We start from the raw sequence: 18,219 nt of genomic DNA, 5'->3' as shown, positions 1-18,219 counted from the left end.
AAAATATAAAATGAAATAAAACATGTACCATATTGATAGAGAAGAGTTTCATTATCTGGCAGAGAAAGTTAGGATTTCTTTGAGTATGTCTGAAGATATGAATAGAAAAACGGAGAGACTTCCATTCTGCCTTAAAGTGCTACTTGGTATATTGAAGGTAGATCAGGCTCTACTTATGTAAATGATTCTTATTTCTATCTCATTACATGATATATAATATCATTTTGTTCTTTGGGTTGTCGTCATCGTACATCCAAATACGAAGCAGTGTAGCTTTGTTTTCCCTAAGGGGTTTTCTGTATGATGTCAAGTGTTTATATCTTCAAATTATTTGAAGTTTTCTTCTGCAGAATATAGGTTTCTATAATATATAGGGATAAGGAATTGAGTAGTTCAGACTCCCTTTGAAAACTGTAGAAAACCTTTCTGTCAGATCTTTCTTTTTTCTTCATATTCTCATTTTCACCCTCCCTACCCCAGCTTTGAAGCATACATAATAGGTGTTGGTTTATTTTTTCCTCATGGAATCATGGGTAGTTTCATTGCAGCTCATCTCTTTCTGTTTGTTTCGTATAGGGCTGATAGTTCAGGACCATTCAGACCCCATGTTCAGTTCATATGCCTATAAGTCCCACTACCTACTGAATGAATCAAATCGTGCTGAGTTGATGAAATTACCTATGATTCCTTCTTCGTCAGCTTCCAAAAAGAAATGTGAGAAAGGTAATAATCAAAATAGTTTCTCTTGCTTTTATTTTTGCATTTCCTATTTTTTTCTCTTTCAATGTAGGGGGGAAATGTTTGCCTGTCAAGCACCATCTGTTGCTTTTGGTAAATTCTGCCTTGGTGGTTGTGACTGTGTCTTCATATGGCTGCACAATTATTAAAAAGGGCTTAAAATAATTCCATTGTTCCAAATTTTTACATATTCCCTTGAATAAATTTTTACACATTCCATATTTATAAGTTATTAAAATAGGAAGACTAGGATTTTGGTCAGTATAAATATAGAATCATATTCTAAATGTTCTTTCTCTTTTTCCTGGTGTGAAACTATCATTCAAGTTGGAATAGAAAAGATAGGGTATAATTTGTTACTAACTTTCAACGAAATAACAAGGTAGGTTATTAAAAGAGGGAAACTAAGATACTGATACTTAAAAGTTTGCTTTTAGAATATGTTCTGTCATTGTGCTTCTTAAATGTTCGGTTAAGATGCTATGAAAACTAGTTGCCCTTCCCTTAGGAGACATTGGTGGGAAGCTGGTGGGGGAGAATACCCCTAATACTGGATGCTGGAAGGCAGCCTGGAAGGCAGCCCAGCTGAATTGCTGATGGATAATTATCCACACAGTACCAAGAGCTAAATGGATATTTCTATTCTCCCAGTTAATTTAACCTATGGAAGAAAACTTTATATTGTGTTTAGTTTTCCATAGCCTACCTGTTATAAAAATGATTTAACAATGATGTATTATTTGGGGAGTTATTATCCCACAGGGAAAAATAAATAAGCTTGAAAGGTGAGGGCCTTTTCCTGTATACATTCCCATTATGATCTGGGGCGAAGTTCAGAATCTTTAAAGAAAACTTCATTCATAACTACTATACTATATATATATACACACACATACACACACACACACACACACAGTAGGTGTATTTGAAATGGGCTTTTGAAAAAATTCTTTGTGTTGCCTGTTTGACGTATCTTTGCTCTTTGTCAGACATCTGAAGTGGCAACTCATGACTAAAAGAAAGTGCGACTAAGCAAGTCGATTGGAACATATTAGAAGTATTGGAGAGAGTACTGGCTTTTTTGTCTGTTTGCTGCAGTCAGATTATATCACCTTATTGATAATACTGTCTACTTCCAAAACAAAAAAATAACATAGGTTTGACTTACTCCATAATTATTCTGCCTGAGACATTTTAGGAAATGCTTTATTTTCTTGCTGGTACCTATATAAAATTAGATTAACTCAATTGTTGCTTACTTTGTTTTCAGTACTCAGTATTAACTTTGACATGAATTGAAATTATTTTGAGCCCTCTGTTTGCTTAACTTGAACCATATCTTACTTCTCTTGTATCCTAGTTTTCTTGCATAGCACCAAGGTGGACCATTCATATTTTTTTTATTTCCCTTGTGTATTTTAAGCATCTTTATCGATTTTCTTGGATGATTCTGGCTCTGTATTTCCTCTGAAATAAGACTTAAAATTAAGAACTATTCCATAATCTGTTAAAAATGGCCAGCCTGACTTTTCTACGTCAGTGCTAATAATCACGTGTCCTCTAAAGCTGTTTGAAGACTTTTCTCCCTGCTGGTCATTCCTTTCTGATGGAAAAAAATGAATAATCTCATTTTACTTTAAATTTATAGACGAATTCCCTACCTAAGTTTAGAGCACTTGGGCATCTGATCTCTAGGTTAGTAAATTGAACCAATTAATCCATATCGAGATGTAGTCCCAGAAAAAAAATCTTGATGATTGAAGTAAAAGCTTTTAAGCAGAGGAAATATAGTAATTTAATTCATCATGGGTTGTATGTGGATTTTCTTTTTGTTTTTATGTTAATCAGAAGTTTGAAAATCTATAGGAAGACAAGATTTTCTGGAAAATTGGTAGCAAGCCCTCAGAAGGTTGGAGCATGTGATTTGATAAAGTTGCATAGAGGGCTCTTACCCTTTTGCTTCTGAGACTTTAAATCTCGGTACACTCATGGGTTATAGACCTGATTTTCCAATGAAAAGATCAATTTTTTCAATAAATATTTGTCTTTATTATATTTCATCTTCAGTGGTTAACATTCGCTGTCACGTATTGAAATACATGTTAGAAATATCTAATTTCCTCCCAGAATTTCATATTTCTTAGCATTTACAACTATTTTGTTTGCCACACCTGTTTTGGTCTCAATCCAGAGAGTATTTTGTGTATCTAAAAGGAAAGTTTTGATAGGGAATTTGGAATGAGCTCCTTGCATATGGTACTTCATTCTATACTGATAACTACTTAATTTTATGCTATAAAGCAGTGGTTCTCAATATGAAGTCAGAAGAGACTTCTGTAAACAAAATTTTTGAACTATGTTTAATATTTCAGAAAATCTAACAGAATTACACATTTGTACAGAATCAAACTGCGTGAGTTTTTAAAATTCGGCTATGATTTTAACAATTTAATGGGATAATACTAGTTTTGTTATTGGGATCAGAATCTCTGATTGGCAGTTATATATTTCTTTGGTTAATAAAAATCAGAGAAATTGTTACTTTTAAAATGCAGATTTTGGCCAGGCATGGTGGCTCACGCCTGTAATCCCAACAGTTTGGGAGGCTGAGGCAGGAGGATTGCTTGAGGCCAGGAGTTCAAGACCAGCCTGGGCAAGATAGAGCCCGTCTCAAAATATATTCTCTGTATATATAGAGAGAGAGAATACACACACACACACACACACACACACACACACACACACACACACACAGAGGTTTTTTGGTTGTTGATAAAATATTTGAAATTATGTGGGTTCATGAGGAGGGAAAAGGGAATCCTTGGTGATGAAAAAGTTGCAAACCACTGCTGTATAGCCTGTATATCTTCACCAAAAGGTAATGATAACATAATCACCAATTTGAGATTCTGTGTTCCTTTTGCTTTTTGTATTCTTTATGGGAAGAAAAAAGTACTGATGAACCTATTGGCTATTTTTTTGCTTGCTAATTATATTGTAAAGGAATTTAGTTAACCATGGCACTGGATTAAAATACAACGATGACTTGCTTTCTTTCTTACCTCTGAGGGAGAAAAGAAAGTTGTTACTTACATGTTTGAAAAACCTCTCAAATCTACTCAGTCAAAAGATTTTATGCTTCAATTTGGTCATATGTTAAGAGTTTAGCTTCTAAACTGATACCTCAGTAGCCCATAGTTTAAAGGAGTAAAGAGTACATGGATGCTTTTGGTGCTACTCAGAAGCTCTGAGTTTCTGGCCACTGAAACCCTGAAAAGTAGCTAAATATGTTCACTTGCTATTTTAATCCATCACTGTAGATATGACGCATTCCCTTTGTTACTTTCCCCAAATTTGAAACAAATTTAATGTGCTGAAAAGATAACTTTCTCCTTTTTCTTTCTTTTTCTCTCTCCTCTTTTCTCAGTTATTAAGACTGTTTATTTGTTTCAAGGTGGAAGATTGCTCTGCTGTGAATCGTGCCCAGCTTCCTTCCACCCGGAATGCCTAAGCATAGAAATGCCAGAAGGCTGCTGGAATTGTAATGACTGTAAAGCTGGCAAGAAACTACATTACAAGCAGATTGTTTGGGTCAAATTGGGAAATTACAGGCAAGTTTTTCCAAGAACAAAGAGGAAGTATTCAGTCATTTTGCAGACCAGTTTCATACTCTGGATGCAGAGTGACTTGGAGATAGATAGGTAGACAGCATGGACCTACTTCCTTAAAAAAAAAAGAAAAGAATCATGTTTTGAGGCTGGGTTCTTAAGGGGTTGGGAAGGTTATGTTCCTAATTCATTATTGAATTTCTTTTTCTTTTTCTTTGGATTGGTTGGTTGGTTGGTTGGTTGTGAGGCGGTTTGGATCTATCACCAAGGCTGGAGTGCAGTGGTATGATCTCAGCTCACTGCACCCACCACCTGCTGGCTCAAGCCATCCTCCCACCTCAGCCCCCCAAGTAGCTGGGATTACAGGTGCACACCACCACCCCTGGCTAGTTTTTTATATTTTTAGTAGAGACGATGTTTCGCCATGTTGCCCAGGCTGGTCTCAAACTCATGAGTCAAGCAATCTGCCCACCTCAGCCTCCCAAAGTGCTGGGATTACAGGCATGAGCCACCATGCCCACCAACTTTTTTTTTTAAGTCCTGAAAGTTGTTTTATACTAATGGGCTGTGTGCTACTAGATTTTGGAATAAAAGGTCTTATGTGGACAGTGGAGATGATTTTTTTTTCCAAAGAAAACTTTTTTTTTTTTTTTTTTTTTTTGAGATGGAGTCTTGCTCTGTGGCCCAGGCTGGAGTGCAGTTGTGCGATCTCGGCTCACTGCAAGCTCCACCTCCCGGGTTCACACCATTCTCCTGCCTCAGCCTCCCGAGTAGCTGGGACTACAGGTGCCCGCTACCACGCCCGGCTAATTTTTGTATTTTTAGTAGAGACGGGGTTTCACCATGTTAGCCAGGATGGTCTCGATCTTCTGACCTCGTGATCCACCCACCGTGGCCTCCCAAAGTGCTGGGATCACAGGCATGAGCCACCGCACCCAGCCAAAAAAAAAACTTTAAAAATTTTTTTTAATTTAAATTGAATAAATATAGTGAGATGGGGTCTCAAGCGATCCTCCTGCCTCAGCCTCCCAAAGTGCTAGGATTATAGGAATGAGCCACCACACTTGGCTAGAGATGATATTTTCTTTATGTCTTAATTAGATATATGTTGATTTCTGATTTCTAATAAAATCAAGTTTATATTCTGGTCAAAATAGCTCTTTGCCCCTGAATCTCATCCGTTTTAGCCCTAAACCGTGTATAAAGAGAAAACTTTTTAGAATTTAAGGAGAGATTATTCCATTAAGAGGCTTTAGTCTTAAGGGAATGAAGCAGGAAGTATGTGAGTACCATTATTTTAATAATACTTTCTCCTTTAAGGCTTTCAACGAGCCTTTGCTGAACAGGTATAGTGATACAGTTTTAAAACTTGGCCAGGTACAGTGGTTCATGCCTGTAATACTAGCACTGTAGAAGGCTGGGGCAGGTGGATTGCTTGAGCTGAGGAGTTCAAGACCAGCATGGGCAACATGACAAAACCCTGTCTCTACAAAATATATACAGATTAGCTGGGCATGGTGGCGTGCCAGGTGTGGTAGCGTCATAGCTACTCGGGAGACTGAGTCTGGAGGATTGCTAGAGCCCAGGAGGTTAAGGCTGCAGTGAGCAATGATTGTGCCACTGCACTCCAGGCTTGGCAACAGGGCAAGACCCTGTCTCAGAAAAAAACAAAAAAACACAACTAAACTAAAAAACTCTACATTTTGAGGCATGTATTTATCATTTTACAAAGAAAATAGATACTATTCAAGATAGCACAATAGAGTTCTGCTTTTCAGTTAGAATCCTAGGTAAAATATATTTCTTTCTTTTTTTTTTTTTTTTTTTTTTTTTTTGAGACAGAGTCTCACTCTGTCACCCAGGCTGGAATGTAGTGATATGATCTCTGCTCACTGTAACCCCCACCTCCGAGGTTCAAGCGATTCTCCTGCTTCAGCCTCCCAAGTAGCTGGGATTACAGGTGCCTGGCTAATTTTTGTAATTTTAGTACAGACGGGGTTTCACTATGTTGGCCAGGCTGATCTCGAACTCCTGACCTCAGCTGATCCGCCCGCCTCAGCCTCCCAAAGTGCTAGGATTACAGATGTGAGCCACCGTGTCTGGCTCTAAAATATATTTCTAGAAAATTTCAAACATACTGTAATTTCTTTTAGCAAGAGCTATGTTTGTTCTTCCTCTCTCTCTCTCTTTTTTATTTTTATTTTTTGAGACAGAGTCTCGCTCTGTTGCCAGGCTGGAGTGCAGTGGTGTGATCTTGGCCCACTGCAGCCTCCGCCTGCTGGATTCAAGTGATTGTCCTGCCTCAGCCTCCCGAGTAGCTGGGACTACAGGCGTGCTCCACCATGCTTGGCTAATTTTTGTATTTTTAGTAGAGACGGGGTTTCACTATGTTGGCCAGGATGGTCTCAATCTCTTGACTTCCTGATCCACCAGCCTCAGCCTCCCAAAGTGCTGGGATTACAGGCGTGAGCCACTGCACCCAGCCTGTTCTCTCTCTTTTACATATGTTACATGTTTACCCATTTAAATTTTAGAACTTCATTTTTAGCTGAGATTTGGGGTATTGAGATCAAACCTCCCCCTGCTTCTTTTTCTTTTTCTTTTTCTTTTTGGGATGAAGTCTTGCTCTGTCCCAGGCTGGAGTGCAGTGGCGCGATCTCGGCTCACTGTAACCTCCGCCTCCCGGGTTCAAGCGATTCTCCTGCCTCAGCCTCCCAAGTAGCTGGGATTACAGACACATGCCACGACGCCTGGCTAATGTTTGTATTTTTTTTTTGAGACACAGTCTCGCTCTGTCGCCCAGCTTGGAGTGCAATGGCGCGATCTCGGCTCACTGCAACCTCCACCTCCCGGGTTCAAGCGATTCTCCTGCCTCAGCCTCCCAAGTAGCTGGGATTACAGATGCATGCCATGATGCCTGGCTAATCTTTGTTGTTTTTTTTTTTTTTTTTTTTTTTTTTTTTTGAGACAGAGTCTCTCTCTGTTGCCCAGGCTGGAGTACAGTGGCACGATCTCGGCTCACTGCAAGCTCTGCCTCCCGGGTTCACGCCATTCTCCTGCCTCAGCCTCCTGAGTAGCTGAGACTACAGGCACCCGCCACCACACCCGGCTAATTTTTTGTATTTTTTTTTTTTTAGTAGAGACGAGGTTTCACCGTGTTGGCCAGGATGGTCTCCATCTCCTGACCTCATGATATGCCCGCCTTGGCCTCCCAAAGTGCTGGGATTACAGGCGTGAGCCACCGTGCCCGGCCTAATCTTTGTATTTTTATTAGAGACCGGGTTTCGCCATGTTGGCCAGGCTGGTCTTGAACTCCTGACTTCAAGTGATCTGCCCACCACAACCTCCCCAAGTGCTGAGATTATAGGCCTGAGCCACCACACCTGGCCAATACAATATGTTTTTAATACCTGGGAAGAAATACATCTAATGTTAATAGTGTCAAGGATGAGATTACAAGAAGAGGCATTTCCACTTTTCTATTATACATTTCTGCATTGTTTTAATTTTTAAAAGAAGTGCATACTGCTTTCATAATTGAAAAATATGTATCTTGCTGGCATGGAGAAGGGTGCACAGTTTGAAAATTAATACATTTAAGACATTTCTAGACAAGAAATATCTAAAACAATGTAAGAAACCTTCAGATCTTCAAATAAACTTCAATTTTTTAAAGTTATGAATATGAAAATGTCTTTGATTTATTTTAATACTTAAATTTTAATTATATTACATTTTAAAGAAACCCAAAACAGTGCTGCAATTAAGTTCACAGTCCAGTGAGATTTTATATCTAGGTCAGATTCTTCTTGTATGTTTTGGAAAGACTTCCATCCATGAACTAATTCTTAATGTATTTCTTTCCAGTCAGGCCCAGTGGGGCTGCATGAAGCTGTTTATTTTCAATAACTAGTTATTCCAGCCTGTTGCTTCTTGGGGGAAAATATGAGGACCTGAAACAAACCCAGGCAGAACATGTGCCTCTTCCTAACTGACGTTAGTGAAGGCAGTAACTGTATACATATTTAATTACCTTAAAGTTGTTTAGAAATAAATAGAGTCTGCTTTGAGAATGAACCAAGTATCAATCAGAAAATAGTGGTTTTTGTTTTGTTTACAATTTGAGCATGGATTCTTACCCATGTTTTTAATTCTTAGATGAACAGCAGAGTACCTTTCAGGTGACACTTCATCAAGTTCTGCAATATAAATCTGGGAGTGCAGTCGTGTCATCATTTATCTTCTCAATAATACAGTTATGTGTTAAAAATTGTTTTATTAGGCATATGTAAAATAAGAGATTCAAAAAATTTAAGTCTATTTACTACAAAAGCCCATGAGGTTGGCCTCATTTTCTGACTGTTAGCTTCATCATTCAATTCCTAACTTGTCTGCTTGCTAGAAACTGTCAGATTTCCTCACAGATGGTTTCATTTAGTGACTGCTGTAGTATTCAGTTATCATAGCCTGAAACAGTTATATTTTCATTCTGTCCTCTCTTCCATGTTTATTATGATCTAAGATGAATTAGATTCTGAAATACAAAGTGATATAAAACCTCGTACATTTGACCAAGAGGTGTTTGCCCAGGTTGACTAGAGACTAAATGCTGATTTGAATGGGAGTGGTCATTCTTTATGATAGCATCCGTTTATTCTCAAAATGATTCCATTGACTACTAGAAATCAACTGTTATACCTTGAAAGATAATCTCAGTATTAAGTTTGGGGAGAAACATGACTTTTCTAGGATTGAAATTAGGTTTGGAATATCACTGGGTGGTAGGTTCAGTATTATTATTATATTTTAGAACATATTTTCATGATATATATTTTATAAATATGAAATATTTTTTAAAAGAAAGTAGATCAGGTGTTTAGGGCCTAATTTGTTTAGTCTATGTTCACTATTTCATTAATTACTTTTTGTAATGATGTGTGGTATTTTATGTTCTTAGAATCTGAATGAAAATTGCAAAATACAAAACCTTTTTTCCCTTCTGCCAATCTTGTAAATAGTGGTTTTTTGTTTCGTTTTCGCCTTCTTGATCTAAAATTGCTTTCGTTTTCAGATGGTGGCCAGCAGAGATCTGCAACCCCAGGTCTGTGCCACTGAACATCCAGGGTCTTAAACATGACTTGGGGGACTTCCCTGTATTCTTCTTTGGTTCTCATGACTACTACTGGGTACACCAGGGCAGAGTGTTCCCTTATGTTGAAGGAGACAAAAGCTTTGCTGAGGGGCAGACTAGTATTAACAAGACCTTCAAAAAAGGTAAGCTGGATGATGTTTACAATGACTCAAAACTACAACTCCGGTGTCGGTTTCTCAACATCTCTTCACCTGCCTAATATTTCTGGTATTAGAGAATTTTCACTAGACATTATGCCATAAGCTTCCAGTCACATCAGAACCAGGTTGAAAATACATTTCAATATTGCAGACTGTGCTGTGTATTTGAAAGGAATTTCTTCAGTGATCTTTCTATAAACACAGATTATTCTAGGAATAGTCTTTTTTTTTTTTTTTAGACAGGATCTCACTCTGTTGCCCAGGCTGGAAGGCATGATCACAGCTCACTGCAGCCTTGAACTCCAGGGCTCAAGTGATCCTCTTGCCTCAGCCTCCCGAGTAGCTGGGGCTACAGGTGCCCGCTACCATGCCCAGCTAATTTTTGTATTTTTTATAGAGATAGGGTTTCACCATGTTGCCCAGGCTGGTCTTGAACTCCTGGGTTCAAGCGATCTGCCCGCCTCAGCCTTCCAAAGTGCTAGGATTATAGCTATGAGCCACCAAGCCCAGCCTGAGAATAGTCTTTTTAATCAAGTGAAGTTCCTTTGCAACAGAAGAGTAGTAAAGACTTCCCATGAAAAGCCTTACAACTGCTTTTGCAATGAGTTGCCAGCAAGTTTGGCTTTCTGGTAAGGGTAAAATGAATTTAAATCTATTACAAGGCAAAAAGCTGTTCTTAGGGTCACTTGGAGACTTCTGATCATTGAAGTAGAGCCTCTTCCCTGAGGCAACAGCATGCACAGAGCATAGTGTTCAGTGAGTTATATCCTATTTCATTGTTACCCCATCCTGGTGGTAAACAGTAACTTCCAGAAAATAATTTTAAAAAGAAAAATCTCAGGCCAGATGCAAAGCATTGGGAAGGCAGCGTAAAACTACTATCCCATCAATTTTCCTTTGGTTTTTGGTATTTACATACTTTGTATCGTCTTATTGGCAGCACTGGAAGAAGCTGCAAAACGTTTCCAGGAATTGAAAGCACAAAGAGAAAGTAAAGAAGCCCTAGAGATTGAAAAAAACTCAAGAAAACCCCCTCCCTACAAACACATCAAAGTAAGTCTTTATCTCTGGCCTGGGATTGCCAAATAAAATAAGAAACAAAGTAAGTCTTTACAATGAAAGCATTGATATTTAATAGATGAGATGAAATGCATTACTCTTTAGTAGTTAAAGACCCTTTTTGACTTGTGCAAACTTTTGCTAATTATCACAGTCTTCTGTAAAACAGAGCTTCTGTTGGAAGCATTAAATGGGAGCATAGTTATTGTGCTGTGAAAATTAGGTCTTTGATAAGTCTTCTCATACCTAGTAGCAACATGTCTTATGTGAAATCCTGTTCTTGTTCTACCAGGTTATCCCGCCACCAAATGAGAATATAGGTGTTTACTCCCTTTATTTCAGAGAACCCACAAACAAATGTATTTTCTCTTGTTTTCAGTTACGAAATTTCCATCTAGTGAAAGTAGAAATACCCAGGATAAATAAGTGAAAATTCACTTGAGGCTTTGATATTTTTGTCAACGAAATGACAAAAGAGGTGGTTATTAATCTCAGCTTATTCATCAGGAAAGATAACCTTTCTCAGAGTAGCACCACGAGGCAGTAGCGTGGATGTTTTAGATGTTCCTGTTCACATTGCCAGATGACTTACCTGCCGCCTCCCTCTCGTTTGTGATTTTGTTTTCTAGGCTAACAAAGTAATAGGAAAGGTGCAGATCCAGGTTGCTGACCTGTCAGAGATTCCCCGCTGTAACTGCAAGCCAGCTGATGAAAACCCTTGTGGCTTGGAATCGGAGTGCCTGAACAGAATGTTGCAGTATGAATGCCACCCGCAGGTGTGTCCAGCTGGAGATCGTTGTCAGAACCAGTGCTTTACAAAGAGACTGTACCCTGATGCAGAGATCATCAAAACGGAGCGGAGAGGCTGGGGCCTCAGGACAAAAAGGAGCATTAAGAAGGTAGCATGGGATGGTGGAGGGGGGTGGAAGAGACCAGAACCTGGGCTTTTTAGGAATGCTTCAATAGGGTAGAGTTCTAGGGATAAAATAAACAGGAATTTGTGGTAAAATGTTAAAACTTCCCATGTTGAGAGTTTGGTACTTCTTGAGCAAAGAAGAGTAGTAGGAAGAAGATAGTGATAAAATGTACTTAAACTTTGAGTGTCCAGTGGCTAGTCATAAAAAGGAGAGAGGGGACACTGGTAATTTCTTTGTGAAATAGTTTTTCCTTGTTTTTTTATTGTTTTATTTTTATTTTCTTTTAAAGACAGGGTCCCCATTCTGTTACCCATGCTGGAGTACAGTGGCGTGTTCATAGCTCACTCAAGCCTTGAACTCCTGGGCTCAAGAGATCCTCCCACTTCTGCCTCCCAAGTAGCTGGGTAGGGTCTCACTACATTGCCCAGGCTGGTCTCAAACTCCTGGACTCAAGCAATTCTCCTGCCTTGGCCTCCCAAAGTGCTGGGATTATAAGCATGAGCCACTGTGTCCAACCTAAAATTATTCTTGACATTTTTCTACCTTTTAAAAAAAATCAGCTGGGCACAGTGGTCACAGCCAAGGTCAGGAGATCGAGACCATCCTGGCTAACATGGTGAAACCCTGTCTTTACTAAAAATACAAAAAATTAGCTGGGCGTGGTAGTGGGCACCTGTAGTCCCAGCTACTCGGGAGGCTGAGGCAGGAGAATCGCTTGAACCCTGGAGGTGAAGATTGCAGTGAGTTGAGATCGCGCCACCACACTCCAGCCTGGGCGACAGAGCAAGACTCCATCTCAAAAAAAAAGAAAATCAGGTTTGTAATTTAAAAATGCCATCTAATGTAGTAAAGAAAAGTCATACAATACAGTCAATACAATACAATACAAAAAAGATAGCAGAGTGAAATTCTTCATCCCTTCAATTCTTCATCTCCTCATCAGAGATAACCATTGTTCATAGTTGGATAGGTAGCCTTTTATAACTTTTTCTATATAGTTACAAACATATATAATAATACATTTTTAAGGGTTTTCTAAACATAAATATTGGACGTTTTCTTCCCATTCACACACTATATCATAAATACATTTGTGGCAGTACATATAGATTTTACTTCATTCTTTTTAACAGTCTCATTTTAGTCATAGTAAAATGTACCATATTTATTTAACCTATTTCCCAATAAGTAAATAAATGACCTATTTCCCCAATAAATAAGTAATGTAACCTATTCCCAATAAATAGATACATAAATATTTTTTAATTCCATAATGAATGTTCTTGGTCATCCACCTTTGTGCACCTATTTCTGTAGGTCAGATTGCTTGAAGTGAAATTCAGTTATTCGGTACATGTGTATTAAGCTGCTTCCTATGTGGCAGGTATTATTCTTGGCACTTGGAAAACAACAGTGAACAAGACACATGAAACCCTTACCTTAGTGGATCTGCTTGAGGAGACAGATAATAAACATGTCGAGTGCCACTAAATGCTGTGAATAAAAATAAAGCTGGAAAAGGGGCTAGCTGGTGACAGGGATTGCCCTTTTCAATCGATTGGCTCAGGGATGCCTGAGGAGGCACCGTTTGCCCTGTGTGTAGTAGCCATGAAGGTGTGTGCAGGAGAAGAGCACGTCAGACTGGAGGCAAGCAGCTGTAAAGGCTGCAGTGTGCTCCAGGAACAACAAGGAAGTTCTGTGCCTGGGGAGGAGCCACAGGAGAGGAAAGAGAGGAGCTGCGGTAAGAAGGTCAGCCACCGGCTAGATAGGATGGTGCCTTACTGGCCATATTGGCCATGGGATGGGGAACATCTGGAGGATTTTACTAGGGAGTGACTTGATCTGATTTGGTGTATTAGTTTTCTATTGCCACATACAAATGTTACCACAAAGTTAGCAAACTAAGACATAACACACATTTTATTATCTCACAGTTAATATGGGTCAGGAGTCTAGGCAATCCTTAACTGGGTCCTCTACTAAGGACCTCACCAGGTAGCAATCAAGGTGCCTACTGGGGCTGGGTTCTCCTCTGTGGCTTGACTAGGGAAGGATCTGCTTCCCTGCTTGCACAGTTGTTGGCAGAACTCCGTTCTCTAGCTATAGGGCTGAGAGACTCCAGTTGTTTTTGTTTTGGGGTGGGTGTGTGTGTTTGTTTGTTTTTGTTGTTGGCCAGGAGCTGCTTTCAGCTTCTAGAGGCTGCCCACAGTTCCCTGCCACATGGGATTCCCAGCATGGCCACTTGCTTCCTTACAGCCAGCAGGGGTGAGAGACACTACAGGAAGATGGACACTGAAGTCTTATGTCGTAAACTCACATAATCACCCCGTCACCCATGCCATATTCTGTTGGTTAGAAGCTAATCACAGATCCTGCTCGCACGCAACAAGGGGAGGTGACACAATGGCATGAACACCAGCAGGCAGGCATCACAGGGGACACCTTGAGAGTCTCTCTGTCACACTTGGGTTTCGAAAGGATAATTGTGGCTGTGGTATAGAGAACATATGATAAGGAGGAAAGAGCGATAAAGGGAGACCATTAGAGTCGCCCAGGAGAAAGACAATGGTGACATGGAACCACTGGGGTTGTAGTTGAGCCAGGAGGGAAGTGATTGGATTTCTGACATTTTGAAGGTAGAGCCAACAGGATTTGCTGATGTATTGGATATGTGGACTGGGCTGCTTGGTCAAAGGCCAACCACATCTAAAATGTCATTATATAATTCAAAATGTTTTATATTACTTTAGTGCCGTGCATATCATATATACAAATTTTTGCCTTTGATTTCACTGGAGTTCATGGGGCCATCCTGAAATCCATCCACTTTAATATTGTGTTAACAATTCTGAAATGTATTGTAAGATAAATTAAACAATCTTGATTTTCCTGCTCTTTAGCTAGCACTTGAGGGTTTGCTGATGTAAGACAATTGGTCTTTTACAAAATAGCTAGAAATATACAATCATTGAAAAGTGTAATCATAAAGACATTATAGCAACATGAAAAAGATATTCGGTGTATTTACAGGAAAGAAGTCCAATATGAAATGGAAGGTACACAGTCAGTCCCCTTCTTTCTGCACAGAACAGATTCCTGAACATGTGTGCCAGCCAAACTAGGGACTTCTTGTTATGAAGTTGTTTCTTTCTCAGAAAAAATTTTAAGGTATTAAATATTGAATTAGCCTTTTTGCTGTGGTCTTTAAGGACAGATCTGTAGCATTTTTTAAGTTAATGAGTTTGTTACAGTTTTTGTTCACAAATGAATTCATAGTTAATGGTTTTTAAGTCTAGTCAGCAACTCTTTGAGGCTAAAGATCTGTCTCTTAGGACATCTGAAATATTTCCATCTTTATTTACAGTGGTATCAAGTTTATGAGACTTGCTCTCATGTTTGATATCAGCACTTAATTTTTCTGTATTTACTCATTTTCATAGACTAACAAGTATAAACCATAATGAATCATGATCAAGCTTTTAAAGTCACAAAACTATTTCTTCAAATGAAATCTTACCTTGCATCCTAATGTGTGAAAAAACAAGTAGTAGAGCTGATTTGGTTGAAATTCTCCACTACAGGTTTCCACTAAAGAAAATTTGCCCTAGGCCGGGCGGAGTGGCTCACACCTGTAATCCTAGCACTTTGGGAGGTCAAGGCAGGTGGATCATTTGAGGTTAGCAGTTTGAGACCAGCCTGACCAACAGTGAAACCCCATCTCTACTAAAAATATAAAATTAGCTGGGTGTGGCGATGCATGCCTGTAATCCCCACTACTTGGGAGGCTGAGGCAGGAGAATCACTTGAACCCAGGAGGCGGAGGTTGCAGTGGGCCAAGATCATGCCACTGCACGCCAGCCTGGGCAACAAGAGTGAAACTCCGTCTCAAAACAGAAAATTTGCCCTAACATCATTAAGTAGTAACAGTAGGTGGCAATGAAGCCAAGCTGGCAATACAATCTTCTGCCACCCTTCGATATCATATCATAGTGCAAAATGTTGTTCATCAGCTCATAACAAAGTCCAAACTGGATACAGGAAAAGCCATTTGAGGCTGATAGTGTATATAATAGACGAATGTGCAGAACAGTCCCATGTCCTTTGTGAGAAAGGACTGGAAGGAAAAAGTGAAGGAAATTAACGTTTATGGTGCTGCAGTTACAGATGAATTTTGTTTTTTTTTTTTTCCTTGAAACAGAGTCTTGCCCTGTCACCCAGGTTGGAGTGCAGTGGTACAGTCACAGCTCGCTGCAGCCTTGAACTCTCGGGCTCAAGTGATCCTCCTGCCTCAGCATCCTAAGTAGTTGGGACCACAGCAATGCACCACCACACCTGGCTGATGTTTTTTATTTTTTGTAGAGATGAGGTTTCACTGTGTTGCCCAGGCTGATCTCAAACTCCTGGCTCAAGCAGTCCTCCTGCCTCAGCCTCCCAAAGTGCTAGGATTGCAGCATGAGCCACCACATCTGGCCTGTTTTTCTTTTTCTAACTGAATTCCATGTCATAGCTTATACAATAGATAAAAACAGGAGAGAGAAAAAGCCAGTGGTCACCTTTGGTAGTGACTGCTCCGCAGCTGAAACATATGTAGCTCCGTGAAGCAGACCAGTGCTTCTCGCTGAGCTCACTCGCCACATGCCGCCAAAGGAAGAGGCAGGGAGGTTAGGGCCCTTCTAGTTTAACCATTCATTTCTTTTCTCTTATTATAATCTATTTTTATCAGTAGAAAAGATTAAATGTTTTAAAGACCATTGGCTATGTTCCTAATTATTTTCCACAATCAGAAAACGTGATGCAGTACTTCTTTCTCTTCAGATAGTGACTACCAACAGTTCTGTGATACGAAGAGCTATGAGAAGGGCTAGTGGAAATTTGTGGGGTGGGGGAGGGAGGGAGAATGGGACAGAAATCTGATAAAATAAGCCAATACGATTTGTTTTTCAAGACATTTATTTTCCTCTAAAATAGTAAGATTGGTAAGTCCTTATAGAGAATGTTGACCTAGACTGAATGAGCAGTGCTTTTGAGGTGAAAAGGTTAATGATTATGTAATTATAAAGACAAAATGTTGAATGTACAATATTTGCTTTTATTTTAAAAAGAGCTTATCACTGTATGCCTGTTAGAACAGCTAAAATAATAAATAGTGACAATACCAGATGCAGGCAGGACGTGGAGAAAGTGGATCTCTTGAACTGCTGGTGGGAGCATACGACGGTACAGCAACTCTGGACAGTAGTTTGGCAGTTTCCTTAATAAGGAAACATACACTCACCATATGGTGCAGCAGACGCACTCCTGGCCATTTATCCAGGAAAATGAAAATCTATGTCCACACGAAAACTTTCACCAGAATGTTCATAGCAGCTTTATTTGTAAAGCCAAAATCTGGAAACAATCCAAATGTTCTTCCATGGGTGAATGGCTAAACAAATGGCAGAAACACTACTCAGAGATTTAAAAAGAACAACCTGTTGATATACTCATCACCTTGGATAGATCTCAAGAGAATCTGCCTGATCTTTAAAGCCAATCTCAAAAAGTTCTGTACTATATCATTCCATTATAAAACATTCCTTTTTTTGTTTTTTTTGGTTTTTTGAGACAGAGCCTTGCCTTGCTCTGTCACCCAGGCTGGAGTGCAGTGGCGCAATCTCGGCCCTCTGCAGCCTCTGCCTCCTGGGTTTCAGCGATTCTCCAGCCTCAGCCTCCTGAGCAGCTGGGATTACAGGCATGTGCCACCACGCCTGACCGATTTTTGTATTCTTGGTAGAGACAGTGTTTCACCATGTTGGCCAGGCTATGCGGTTTTAGCAGGTGTAGGGTCACGTAATCACCACTGCTACGGTCTCGGACTCCTGACCTCAGGTGATCCGCCCACCTCCGCCTCCCAAAGTGCTGGGATTACAGGCGTGAGCCACGGCGGCCAGCCAGAACATTCTTGAAATGACAAAATTCTAGAGATGGAGAGCAGATGAGTGACTGCCAGGGGTTAGGATGAGATGAGTGGAGGAACGATGGAGGGAGGGTGTGATTATAAAGGAGTGAGTATCACAAGGAATCTCTGTGGTGAGGCATCAGCTCTGTATCTTGATTGCAGTGGTGATTACGTGACCCTACACCTGCTAAAACCGCATAGCATTATATACACACACAAATGCATGCAAGTAAAATTGGCAAAATCTGAATAAAGTCTGGATTATACCAATGTCGGTTTTCTGGTTTTGATATTGTACTGTAGTTATGTCAGATGTTACCACTGGGGGAAACTGAGTGAATGTTCCCAAGATTTCCCATGTACTATTTTTGCCACTTCCTCTAAATGTCAGTAATTACTTCAAAAGAAGCTTAAAAACAAAAACAGAGCTCACTTGTTTCAGATTCAGATCTCTTCCAGGTCTCACCCCGAAACCATTGCATAGCCACCAACTAGTAAAAGTCTGTTATAATATAGCTTCAAAGGCTAGAGTTAGCTTTATCCCCAGATCCCAGCGATGCACCACATGTTGTCACTTGGACTATAAAAATAGTATTGTCAGCAAGAAAAGGCAAGCAGATTGTCACCTTCTGAGGCACTTATACCAGAAAAATAATGCCACCTGAAT

At 39.8% G+C, this 18,219-nt stretch overlaps 1 protein-coding gene across 9 annotated transcripts in view; it reads left to right on the top strand.

The window, feature by feature from the left end:
- NSD3 (nuclear receptor binding SET domain protein 3) overlaps positions 1 to 18,219 on the top strand; it is a 113,214-nt gene that overhangs the window by 82,749 nt on the left and 12,246 nt on the right. For 4 of the 9 annotated variants that reach the window (XM_063610911.1, XM_063610912.1, XM_063610910.1 and 1 more), the window contains exons 15-19: positions 577 to 723; positions 4,166 to 4,349; positions 9,418 to 9,620; positions 10,579 to 10,691; positions 11,327 to 11,596. In XM_063610911.1, the coding sequence (XP_063466981.1) occupies positions 577 to 723; positions 4,166 to 4,349; positions 9,418 to 9,620; positions 10,579 to 10,691; positions 11,327 to 11,596 (917 nt within the window). The remainder of the gene's footprint in view (positions 1 to 576; positions 724 to 4,165; positions 4,350 to 9,417; positions 9,621 to 10,578; positions 10,692 to 11,326; positions 11,597 to 18,219) is intronic. The other 5 variants (XM_055295973.2, XM_055295976.2, XM_055295974.2 and 2 more) reach the window with 2 other exon arrangements.

The sequence above is a fragment of the Symphalangus syndactylus genome, chromosome 10 (genome assembly GCF_028878055.3).
Source record: "Symphalangus syndactylus isolate Jambi chromosome 10, NHGRI_mSymSyn1-v2.1_pri, whole genome shotgun sequence".
Taxonomy (NCBI): Eukaryota; Metazoa; Chordata; class Mammalia; order Primates; family Hylobatidae; genus Symphalangus; species Symphalangus syndactylus.
Note: the sequence above shows the minus strand (reverse complement) of the source record. Positions and strands in the feature narration are given on the sequence as shown.